We start from the raw sequence: 13076 nt of genomic DNA on the forward strand, positions 1-13076 counted from the left end.
GGACACCCAGGGATCAGAGCTGACACTTCTTATGTTTTAAGATGGCAACCAGCAGCAGGCTCTCCCTTCTGTGCCCTGGGGGTTCTGTCCAGTGTCTGGCTACTTGCCTACACCACTAGTTGACAACAAGTACTTCGACATTTCATCTTTCTGTCACCTACTATTGGGATTTCCTTTTTGCTGAGGATGACAATCTAGTGTTCATGTCGGCCACCAAGGCAAATCGATCTTTTTTTCTCTTTAACTTGTTCTGTTTGGTGCCTCAATTTAGTACCTTATTTATTACTTCTAATTGACAAACAAATGCTTGTGTTTTGGCATAAATTCAAACATAGTATTTTAAAAAGTATATTTAACATATATATGTTGGAGTAGCTAAATACATCTAGTTTTTTTTTTTTAATTGCTTCATATACTTGGGATTTTGCGATTAAAAAGTTCTTAAAATCCATGTTCTTTGCAAATTTTGAAGGTGTTGGGGTTCAAACCCAGAACCTTGTGCATAGTAAGCAAGCACTCTACCTCATCCTAGTTTCTCTCTGAACTTTTTAGGTATTCAATTCATTAGTGATAACTGTAACCACTAAGATCCACAATAGATCTCCCAAGTTATTCCTCCTGCTCAACTGAAATGTTGTATCCATTGACCCACATCTCACCAATCTCCCAATCCTGTGGCTATTCATTTAAGTGCACATAAACGGCCTATTTGTCCAGCAGTAGTTGTTTAGAAATGGAGTTATTATATCACATTGCTGTGGGGCTGTTTTTCTATCTCCATTGCCAAAAATAACAATAGCTCTCACCCAAGGGCAAAACCAGATACATGAATGTAGAGTAGGACTTCAGATTCATTTTGCCACTGAGTACCCGTAGGGTAAGTGAAGGATAAGAACATGTGGTCATTCTGAAGCATTGCAGAATCACTGTCTTTAAATACTTCCAAGTGCTCACAGACATTGCTAAGGTCATGGCCATATTCGGAGTGCACGTGTTTGGAAAAAGAATTAGCTATGCCTAGATGGTAAACAGTAGTTATCTTCAGAAGGAAAGGAGTTGCCTTAGTGAAAGCCTGCTCTGAGACCTTTACTTTTAGTTTGATACTTTATGAGGTCATGGTTAGCTGAGTTTCATTCCAAATTATTGGGACAACTGGCAATTTCCTGGGTTTTGTTTTGTTTTGTTTTGTTTTGTTTTTTATAAACTTCATTATTTAAAGAAAATTGTAAAAGAATAAAAAACATCGCACACCAAAATAACCAGACTCACAGTCTATTGAACTTAATAAACATCTAAACAGAATTGGCATCAAAATGGAAGCCGTGAAGCCTCACATTGACGTCTATATGTTTGGTATCATATAAATTTCCTGCATTTATCCACCACCCAAACTGAAAACAGCAGAGTGAGGACTAGAAGAACACTTAGCTTGCTGTCCTCTTGCATAACTAGTGTCCATTTTGATTCTTGTTGTGGAAAGACTGACTTGAGGCTTTAAAAATGGAATACTACTCTCTAAAATTTACATTTAATTTGGTTAAAATTCAGACAAAGTTATGGTCGGATTATTTCCTCTGAACTTGGTTGGTTCAGGCTGCTCTTGAAGAAACATGAAAACATAATGCCCCTTGGTGAAGTCTGGATTTCACAGCCAACAACTGGACTTTCATTTTAAGACAGCATGCAGAGCTTTGGTAATGTAAAGTTAAGAGCAAAAATGTAACTGTAGACTACTTTGCTTGGCCTAGACTGTATGCCAAGGGTCCTGAAAAAAAAATTCATATTGTACTGTATATTTCAGACACAGACAAACTTGCTTTACTTATGCCACCATTAAATTTATTTAAAAACCAGTCATAATAACAAGTAACTAAAAACAGACAGTGCAAGCATGACATTTGTTGCTTGAAAATTCTTCCATGCATGCCAAGAGAAACTTCCCAGGAGCTCCTAAGAAGCTGTCTTAAGACCTCTTGGAAAGTGGGACAGGACACTATACTCCAGAATGTCCTCACCTTCTCTCTGTTGGTACTGTGGTTCCCTTTTAATCCCTTCAACATCCTGCTGAAGTCAAGTTTATAAACACAAGTTTGGGGATGAATCAACACCAATACTGTCAAGCATCTAAGTCAACCCGTCTAAATCCTTCAGCCAGCTTCCACTTCGCAATCTGAAAATCATGCTGCAGCCCTGTGTAGTGTGAGATCTTTCACAATGCGGTCATTTCTAGATGATCTCTAGACCCTATGTCTTTAGATGAGGAGGGGAATGAATCCAGTCAGAAATCAAAGGCGATTAAACTGTAAGCGAAAACAAATGTTACAACAACTTCTTCCTATCAGCAAATGATTGACATATGCTCTCTGACTTAACTCTTTGTACCCAAATGAATATTACAGAATGTAAATTTCTTTCAGTTTTTTCTCTTTTAAAAATATGACAATCCAAAGTACTTAATATATATCTATCTCAATTGTACATTTTGCTACCTGTAACTCATCATTTTTGAAGGCTTGGGTCATATGCATTAAATTCACATAATCATACCTTTTATGAAATACTTTGTGGAGATTCAATAAAATGATTCATTTATGAAAGATAAATATAATTTTAACCATTCTTAATGGTTACACAAACTCAAGGAAAGATGAATTTCAGAAAATTGTGACTATTACACCAAAGATAAAATTGATTTGTAAACTACATAAAAATAGTCTCAAAAATATAAGGCAGGTAAATTTAACACTCTTATAATAATGGTGTGTGTGTGTGTGTGTGTGTGTGTGTGTGTGTGTGTGTGTTTCAAGTAACCCAAGTAGTCTCAATCATTTATCTGGTCTGACCATGCATGGACTTTTTCTGAACACTGCTAGGATGTATTCTAAATTTGAATGAAAACAACTGAATTTTTTTTTCTTTTTCCCACTAAATCTTTTTTTAGTAAGTCTTCAAACTATATGAATTTCTCTTTTTTCCCTCATTTTATTTCTCTAAAGTACAATTACCACACAGACGTTCCACTAGTGGGCTGTCATTTGTAGATAGCACACAGCACCTGAAAACCCAGCTTTGCAGAGATGTTTCCACTTAACGTTATTAACAGCTTGAATCCACCAAGTCTTGACGGCTGCTCTCCTAAGTCCAAACACATCTCTCCAGTTAGAGTGGCAAGATGGCTTTAGGGAGGGAAATCTCTGAGATTACCATCGAGTTCAACCCTCTGGTTGGCAGGAGACAACAGCAAACGGCGCCAGCTCTTGTGATTCCAACAAACCACGGGCAACTGAGGGCCTGGCCTGGCGTGGTTTACCCATCTAGCCTTATTCATATCCCAACTTTAAAAATGCATCTTGGAGCTGGAGAGTCGGCTCAGCTGTTTAGAGGACTTAGCTCTTGCAGAGGGTCTGCATTTGATTCAAAGTACCCACATCGTGGCTCACGAACATCAATGACTCTAGTTCCAGGGCATCTGACGCCCTCTTCTGACCTCTGTGGGCACTCAAAAAGATTTAGTTGACCAACTTTATGAAGGTTGGTCACTATTTTTACGGGTTTAGATCATGTTAGAATTGCAGACTAGAAGTGGGGGGGGGGCATTTTCTTTGCTTTGTCTTTTGATGCAGGGTCTCATTCTGCAGCCTTGAACTCAGGGCAATTCTTCTGCATCAGCCTACCAGAGTACTGGAACTGCAAGCATGATTCACTACACCTTGATGAAGTAGTGTGTTAATAGGAAATTCCAGGTGTCTAGAGAGATTTTTCAGTGGTTAAGTGCACTTTTTACTCTTCTGGAGGACCAAGATTCAGTTCCCAGCACCCACACAGTTCTAGGGGTCTTGTGCTCTCTTCTGACTCCTACAGAGACAGGATACATGCAATACATAGGGGGTGGGAGAAGGACTTTTTTTAATATATAAAAGACATAAGGACATTTTGGTCTAATCCTAGCAGTTCAACAAACTAAATCTATCCTGAAGTAATTAGAAAGTTAAACACATTCTGATACAATTGGTTATACGTTTCTTTTTCTGTGGTTTGTTGACCCTTTTGTATATGGGAACCCAATTTTCAATCCTTTAACTGTGCAGTCTTTCTCTGAAAAAGGAAGTGAGAGAGGGAATGGAAAGAGGCAGGGAACATTGGTTGTCTGTAATCAGTGGCCCCGTTCCAAGCCTCTGGACTGAAATCTGGTTCCTTCCACTCTGTTCCTGACTTGGGAGCTCGAACAGATGGGAGAGTAAAAGGTTTAAGGAACCTGGGTTTACTTTGTGCTTCATCATACGCTAGAGACTGTCTGGTAGGGCTGAAAAGTATCACCTTCACGTGCCTGACAGCTTTTCAGAAAGAAGACACTCAATATGCTTCACTTTAGTTGTATTTTGAAACTTTGAGGCTGCTAACTTTTCTTAATTTATGGTTTGGGTGGAAAGGAATGCTCTCCTGACTAATTCCAAGACCAGCCCCTATGTTCCTTTAAACTTGTGGACCATGCCTACTTACCAAGGTTGTTATATACAACTACTTCCTGTAAGAGGGGATGGAGACATGTGGACCAAAGGCAGCCTCGGATCATCACATCATCTTTCCCTCCTTCCCCCAATCTACCCAGCTCCTGTCCTCAGATGTAACACATTACTAGGCCTTGGTGAAGTTGTCATGGGTTTTCCCTAGAAGGCCAGAGCTGAAAGATAGAAAGAAAGAAAGAAAGAAAGAAAGAAAGAAAGAAAGAAAGAAAGAAAGAAAGAGAGAGAGAGGGAGGGAAGGAGGGAGGGAGGGAGGGAGGGATCTAGCTAAACATTCACTTCTAAAGGGGAGTAGGCAAGGAGGACAAAACCCGAGAACCCCATTTTCCCTGTCCCCCATCTCTCTTTTTCTCAGCTTCCTCCCCAACATGCTCCCCCTACACACACACACACACACACACACACACACACACACACACACACACCAACTCTGTGCAGCAGAACCTCCTGAAGAAGCACTCTTTGAAAGTGAACCTCTGCGCTCAAGGATGGATTTGGAGATATGAACCTATGAAGTTGGGCTGGAAGCAGCCAAGGTTGGGCCAGGTTCACAGATGCAACTGTTTGGTACCTGGCCTACTAAGGGGTCTTTAGCTCTGGGGCCTGAGCCAACTCCTAGCTTCCAGCCTGCCTTGCTGAGCCAATGGCCACCGGAAGCAAGTGTGTGTGGCATCCAGGAGCAAGGCCTCCCACATCCAGTGGATCCTGGTCCAGGTGCCTAGGGCACATCTTCTAAACCTCTTTTAACCAAGAGTAGTGGAGAGCTGAGCAGAATGTTCTCGACTTGTGCACCTCCACAATGGAAAGTTCCAAAGTGTCCCCACCCTCCTGATTAAGCCATCCTTGGCCTTGCCCCCCAAAACTGGGAGATTATTTGTATTTATTCATATTTATTTTGGCTTTTTGAAATGGTGATTTGTTGTGTAGACTAGACTGGCCCGAGACGTGGTGATCCTCCTTCCTCGGCCTGCAAAGTGCTGGATTACACAGTTTGTTCATGGTCCAGCACAGTTTTGACATTTTACCTTGTAATACATTACATTGGAGTTAGTTGAGGAATCCTCCAGGATTGCTTCCCATTTATAAGCTAGACTGGAGCCCCTTTTTGAAAAACACAAACCAAAAGCCCAATACAGAAGCAATTTAACTTCAAATGCTCCACTTTTCAAAAAAGAAGTATGTTCAGGAAGTTCATTGCCTGCAGTTGAAGGAGAATTGCTGTTATGGAATTTAAACTGTCAGATAACACGGCTTCTGTTCATTTTCATCTATCCCAGGATGTCCATTCCTCGGTTCTGGGTTCTCAAGTTCATCACCTATGCCTCCAGCCCCCAAAGCTGGCTCTCAACGGTTTCTTGAGGTTCTTCCCATCTAAAGAACGTTTTTTGGTCTTTGACCTTGCCACGAGGTAGCCATCCAGGTCTCTGTCAATTCACTCTTAACGCTAGGTGGAAGATTCCGTTGTTACATCCCCTGCCCCAAGGGTTTCTGGTGGAGCTTGGAGCAGACAACACTATTCCCCCCACCCCGCAATAAGCGCTCACCCCGCTGTCACTGGACAAGGAATCTCTAAGAGGCATGTTTCACACCGTCTCGCTTCTTAAGCGAAACTGACCCTGACTTCCACAGCTTTTCTAACCGACCAAAGAGACAACCCAAGTCCTCTGACTGCAGTGCCTAGGTGCGTCTTGGAACCAAGGAGTCCTTGCTCTAAACATTAAGGAACTTTAAAGGACCATGGCGAGACTCCGGCTTGGCGAGCCAGGCATAAAGGATCTGGGTAGGAGCTTTTGGAATCTTGGAAAGTAGTTCACACAGAACTGGCGCCATCCGCGGGGATCCAGTTAGTTCACTAAGCGCATCAAAGAGCCCGGGATGGGACCGAACTTTAGGAGGACAGAAAGGAACCACGCAAGAAGAATTAAAATTAGAGACGGGGTGCTGGGACTGGAACAAGGGTTGGTGAAAGCGCACAGGAGATGGGACACGGGGAGAGGTTGCCAAGTCTTAGCCACTGCAGGCCACTTTCCGGCGGAGTCCCGGGACTCCTTTCATAACCTATCTGTGACAACCTAGATCCCGGGGAGATTCCAAAAGATGGCTCTGTCCCTCCTCAAGCATCTTCTGGGAACTGCGGGCAAAGGTTCTGCCACAAGACCTGCCCGCGACTTTCCTGCGTTCTGCCCACACCGGGCACCCTAGCTTGTTCCTGGTCTCTCTGCCTCTGTGTCTCTGCGGTCTTTGTCCCTCGTGGGAACAAGGGAAGTGGGGGGATCGCTGCTCCGGGAGGGAAGCCTGGGGCCCCACTTTCAGGATCCACGGTCTCTGACACCCGGGCCCCAAGCTTTCCCGCGAGGGAGTCCCGGGAAACTCTGCGACTGCGTAGCTGTCCTTTGGTCCCCGCCCCCGCGCAGCGTCAGCGCGCCGCGGGCTGCGGGGTTTAAATGCGCACTAGCGGGAGCCGGGGCGCTTCTGCCCGGGAGCGCGGCCCGGCTGAAACCGCCGAGTGGGAGGGGAGCGAGCTTGCCGCAGCCCCAACCCGGCACTGCCCCCGCGTCCCATGACTCTGGGGCTCCGGTGCCGCCGTCGCTGCTGCAGCATCCTTGAGCTCCCCCAAAACGGCGTGGATGAGAAACCACTCAGCTGCCTCCGCGGCGGGGAGCCATGAGCTGTCTGGATGTTATGTACCAGGTCTACGGTCCCCCGCAGCCTTATTTCGCAGCCGCCTACACTCCCTACCACCAGGTACGAGTCTGTTCGGGTGGGGCGGGGACCGGTGGAGCACCCCAGACTACAGAAGAACCGCTACCCGAAAGGTCGCCGGAGCCTCTGCGCGCCAGGGGCAGACAGACAGGCAGCCAAAGACGCCGGGATGCCGGGATCGCAGCTAATTCTCTTTAATCCATTTGCTGTCTTGAGAGGGCACCTAAGTCGTGCTAATACGCACCCAGGCCTTCCCCAGAGCAGTTAGACGAGGATGGTCCCCATTGAATTTTCTTCTTAGACTCTGGTGAGAGTACACAGGGCTCCTCGCAAAGCTCACACAGGGAAATCCGAACTTTGGTTTTGTTTGACCTTAGGGGTAAAAAACAAAAAAAGAAAATCAAAAACCTGCTCTGTGGTTCCCAGATGGAGAGCCCCGCGATTGTCCCGGGAATAATCTCCTCCATTTCAGTTCCCAGGCGATCAGGCCAACGAGCTCCGAAACTGGTGGATTCGTTTTTTTAGGAGAAAAGCGAAGCCCGCATCGGCCTTGTGATCTGTGCTTTGCAGAATTCTAGGGAGCATTATTCCGGTGTGATTGTCCGGCCCCAGCCTCTCTGGGACTCAAATGGCAGAATCGGACAGCCCAAAGTCGCTTTTAAGATCATTTAACCCCGCTCCTGCAAACTGTTCAAGTTTCGTTCAATTCTGCCGATTCTGGTTTCTCTTTTCCTTGGGCTGTGTGTGTAGCCAACTACTGTTTCCTTCCGTGTCCTCAGCCAAGGTAGCAGATCTGAACAGTATTCCAGGGGAAGACCAAAGCACACACCTGGAGCGGCAGAATTCTGGACCAGGCTGGAAAGCAAGCACCTGGTCTTTCTTTGGGGAACAGTGAAACGAGCTGTCGTGTTGGAGTTAATACTTCAGACAACTTTGTTTGCAAATCCCAACAATATATTAAAATGATGAAATGAGATTTTGCGTTAGGTTCCCCCTCACCCCGCCCTCGTCCCACGCAAACTTTCTAACCGAGAATCTGTAGTCCTAATTTGTGTTAGATTTAGGAATCGCATAGTTTCTCCTTGTAAACCAAGTGGGAACGTGGCATTCAGAGTGTGGTGATGTTGTTAAAAACTGAAATCTTTGGGCTCCAGCTTCTGAGCTCAGGAGCCTTTTCCCGATATGGGGCGATCCACTTCAAAAAGAAGAGAGATAGGTAGGTCTTCTAGCTGGCCCTTCCTCCTTCTGGACCCCAGACCTGTCTACTACATAAAATCTCTGCCCTTCCCTTCAAGGCCACCTCTGTCATGAGAAAGATTTAGCACTGTACCCCATCTATGGCTCATTTCTAAGACAAAGTTCTCAGAAGCTGCATCTGGTCTTAAAGTTTCGCTGACACAGTGACTGACTCAGGAGTACATCAGGATCCCAATCTTCTTCCTGCTCCGTTTTATAACTTCTGTTTGGAGATGCTAGTGTGCTAACCATTTGCTGACTTTTCCTCACTTACGTGATCTGTTTTAAAACTACAAATACGGAGAACACGCCTGTGGCCGAAGGCTGAGACGGGATGATCTTAGTTCAAGGCCACTCTCAGCTAACATGGCAAGTTTCAGACCAGCCTAGGCTGGATGAAACCTTGCATTAAAACCAACCAAATGAATGCAAACAACTAACACCAACTTTGGAGGGTTTTGTGGGTGCCCATACCAAAAAAAAAAAAAAAAATCAACTTGCATTTGTTAAAAAGAGCCACAGTTTCCCCAGTCATGATCCTGGAACTCTTTCTTGGTTTCTGTGCACTTCATTCCTGATTGTGTAATGTGGATTCCTTTTTTCATTGTTTTTCTGTCACATCATGAGCATGCTTAGTCTTGTGTACTGTGCTGCTGCTGCTGCGTTCTCATCGAGAGAAGCGCTGCCAACTTAACTGAGTGCCCGTTATCCTTACAGTCTTATTTTTAAAAATTCTATATGCCCCAGCACAGCCCCGAAAGCCGAACTCAGTTTACAGTCCTGACGGGCTGGTCTGGTTTTTCTTTGTTTTTGTTTTGTTCTCTTTGTTTGTTTGATGGATGGATTGATGGATGGATAGGTCGATTTAATGTCTTCTGAGATTTTCGCCCCCAACGTTTTAAGTTTTTCCTGCAGCCCAGCTGCAATTCTGGGGCTAGAGGGTATCAAAGAGGGCAATTTTTCTTTAGAGACTATTGCAGGCAGAGAGGCAACTGTGTTGCCATCTATTGCTGGTTTGTTTGTTTCTTTCTTTTAGCAAGAGCAAAGCAGAGGCAGAGATGCCAGTTACTCAATGGATAGGATGAGCCTACACTGACCATCTCTTCAGAAATTGATTTTTAACTCTTGCTCTCTCTGAACAGAAACTAGCCTACTACTCAAAAATGCAGGAAGCCCAAGAATGCAATGCCAGCCCCAGCAGCAGTGCCAGCGGGAGCTCCTCATTTTCCAACCAAACCCCAGCCAGCGTCAAAGAAGAGGAGAGCAGCCCAGAGAAGGAGCGCCCACCCGAAGCTGAGTACATCAACTCCAGATGTGTGCTCTTCACCTACTTCCAGGGGGACATCAGCTCTGTGGTGGATGAACATTTCAGTAGGGCCCTGAGCCAGCCCAGCAGCTACACCCCCAGCTGTGTGAGCAGCAAAGCCCACAGGAGCTCGGGACCCTGGAGAGGTGAGTAGGACCCCATTGAGATGGGTTGATGCCTGCCGGCAGTCTACCTCCTGGGTCCCAAAGAAGCATGGGCCGGGAAGAGCAGTAAACTGAAGGGGTGGGGTGAAGGGCAGCATTTGAGGGGGGCATGAGGAATGAAGAGGGAAAGATGCAAAGGAAAGCGTGGTCTGGAGGCAGTGAAGTGGGGAGACTGGCCTTGGAATTGGAAGCCTTAGGTGTGTGCATGGGCTCTACCAATTCCTAGCCATATGACCTTGGGCAAGTCTTTTAACCTCTTGGAGGTCAGTATTTACTGGTTTCTAAAATTAGAATAAAACTTGCCCTCTGAACCATCCCCAGAGAAGGCTATAAGAGTCAAAAATTGAAATGTCTCTTGATGTTCTGTGGAAACCTGGGGTCTCCCACACCCAGTGGAGCAGAACCTTCCCCAACAACCTACAAGGCTCCTTCCTAGGTTCGGAAAATTTGCCCATCAGCCTCCCTGCAAGCAAAATCTGCTTGAGATTACTTCCTGAAACTTGTCCAGCTTCAAATACTTGAGAAATCTTAAGCGGAAATTCTTTGTAATGCAAGCCGGTGACATAGCAAAGACCCCAAACACCTTTCACGGGTTCAAGAAAGAGAAGAGTCTTCTTCTACATCCCCTACAGAGAACTGCTCTACTCTAACTACAAACCAGCCTTCTGAATCACCCTTAGCAGCAATTCCCCTCTATTACCAACAACATGGAGGTAGAGAAAATCGTCCATAAACACTCTCAGGCAGTTTAGTCTTTGCTGTCCAATTAAGCTGAGAAGTGGAGATTTTGTTGTTAAGAAAGAAAGAAAGAAAGAAAGAAAGAAAGAAAGAAAGAAAGAAAGAAAGAAAGAAAGAGAGAGAAAGAGAGAGGGAAGGAGAGAGAGAGAGAGAGAGAAGAAAGAAACTAATTTTCATTTGCCATTTGTGTGGGAATCACAGCCCTTATTACCCCCCTCGTTGTTCATGATAGTATCTGGCATTTTGCACAAAACTTTGCCCTTAGACAAGATTTCAAAGCATTCTTTTCAGATACAAAACTTCCCTTTTTTTTTTCTCTCATTGCCTAAATTATTTTTCGACGGGACATTTGTTCACCATCCAGAGGTGATTTCCAAGTTGTTTTAGATGTTGTAGCATGTGGTACCTATGACTCCCCAGAAGTTATGTACCCTAAAGTGGCGTTGAATTGAATGCCTTTCTCTCCTGCACTACCCGAGGGGTCCTTTTCTTATGCTGCCATACCCTAGGGAGTTGACAGTGATACTGATGACTGAATTATTATTATTATTATTATTATTATTATTATTATTATTCCTGGCATCCTCGCTTTGATCAGAAAGTTTGTTAATTAAAATTTGGGATTTTTTTTTTTAAGCTGTCTATGCAAATAACACACGGCTGCTCTTTTAACATACCTGCTTCACTTAGCTCTTTGAATTATCGCGAGAGGGGGAATATTTGACAGAAGACCTCTAGAAAAAAACCACCACTAATAACAAGCCTTGGAAGTCTGTCCGTGGTCTCCCAGTCTAACAGACACCTACCTTGAAGTGGAACACTTTCTGGAGCGGGGAGGCTTGAGATGGGAGAGAGGATAGTGTGAGAGCTAGACCTCAGAGAGAGGTGCAGGGTCTTCAGCTGCAGCCTGGAAAAGAGAGTCTGCCCTGGACCAGGGTGGAAGAGGGCAAGCTCTCTTGTCCTAAAATCTCCGACCTCCACCACCATCAGAAATTCTGTTGCTGGCACCATCTAGAAAGCTGGGAGATTCAGATGTCCTGGGGCGGGGGGTAGGGGGCGGGGTGGACTTTCGGGGAGCCCCCACTTCTCAGGGCCCTGGCCTCACCGTCACCCTGCAGCATGCCTCTTAGAAAGCCGCCCAGAGGTGAAGGCTGCGGGTCGTGCCCCTTCCGCGGCCTTCCAGCCCCTTGATCCCTAGGGCCCCGGGTCGGGTAGGCTGGCAGGGCCTCGGTGACACACTCCTCCATTCTCGCTTTCCTCCCACCCCGGGCCAGCAGAAGGCACCTTCCCGATGAGCCAGCGCAGCTTCCCCGCCTCCTTCTGGAACAGCGCGTACCAGGCGCCGGTGCCCTCGCCGCTGGCCAGTCCTCTGGCCGCCGCGCACTCGGAGCTGCCCTTCGCCACCGCCGACCCCTACTCCCCAGCCGCGCTGCACGGCCACCTGCACCAGGGCGCGACCGACTGGCACCACGCACACCCGCACCACGCACACCCGCACCCGCACCATCCCTACGCGCTGGGCGGCGCCCTAGGCGCGCAAGGCTCAGCCTACCCGCGGCCAGCGGTGCACGAGGTCTACGCGCCCCACTTCGACCCGCGCTACGGGCCGCTGCTCATGCCCGCGGCCTCGGGCCCGCCCCGGCCGCCTGGCCCCTGCCTCGGCACCAGCTCCCGGCAGCCCGCCCTGCGAGCTCGCTGCCAAGGGCGAGCCGGCGGGTGGCGCGTGGGCTGCGCCCGGGGGACCCTTCGTGAGCCCCGCGGGGGACGTGGCCCAGAGCCTGGGCCTCAGCGTGGACTCAGGTAAGCGGAGGAGGGAGTGCAGTCTCCCCGCAGCCCCTCCAGCACTGTACCCGACTCTGGGCTGAGCCGCAGGCGCCCCGACTTCTCTTGGGAGACTCCCCCACCCTCGCCCCCCAGGACCATGTGGCTGAGAGATTGCATGCCATCATTTGTTTCTACGGGTAGATGTCTCTAGAAAGTAGCACCCTGCTCTCGGCCTGGTTGCTCGGAGGTACAGAGGACTCTTTCTGTTCTTTGAATAAAGTTCGGTGGAAAGATTCTAGCCTGCACGGGGCAGACAGCAGCCACTAACCACAGGTGACTGCTGAGCCTTTGCCCAGTGGCTAGGATGAACCGTGATGGGCTGTCAGACATAACACACACTGGATTTCCAAAACTGCAAAAGAAACATGATGTAAAACCTCACCTCGTTAACATTTTATACTGAGTTTGCATGTTCTAATATGTCCAGCAGTTGCCTATTGGTGATATTGGGTTAAATAAAATACACTATTAAAAGGCTCCATTGTTTCTTCTTCCGGTGACGCCTGTGGCGCCAGAGCATTTCATCGCTGCTTGCACGGCGGCGGCGTTAATCCAGAGTACCTGTGACTCCTGGGGTCTCTT

At 47.0% G+C, this 13076-nt stretch overlaps 1 protein-coding gene across 1 annotated transcript; it reads left to right on the top strand.

The window, feature by feature from the left end:
* The first annotated feature begins 7187 nt into the window (after positions 1 to 7187).
* Positions 7188 to 12535, top strand: Vgll2 (vestigial like family member 2). The gene is given in 4 exon segments (XM_036168553.1): positions 7188 to 7268; positions 9605 to 9914; positions 11945 to 12303; positions 12305 to 12535. Coding segments are annotated over 4 exon segments (981 nt in total).
* Positions 12536 to 13076: the final 541 nt, after the last annotated feature.

This window comes from Onychomys torridus, chromosome 19, assembly GCF_903995425.1.
Source record: "Onychomys torridus chromosome 19, mOncTor1.1, whole genome shotgun sequence".
NCBI classification, from domain to species: Eukaryota; Metazoa; Chordata; class Mammalia; order Rodentia; family Cricetidae; genus Onychomys; species Onychomys torridus.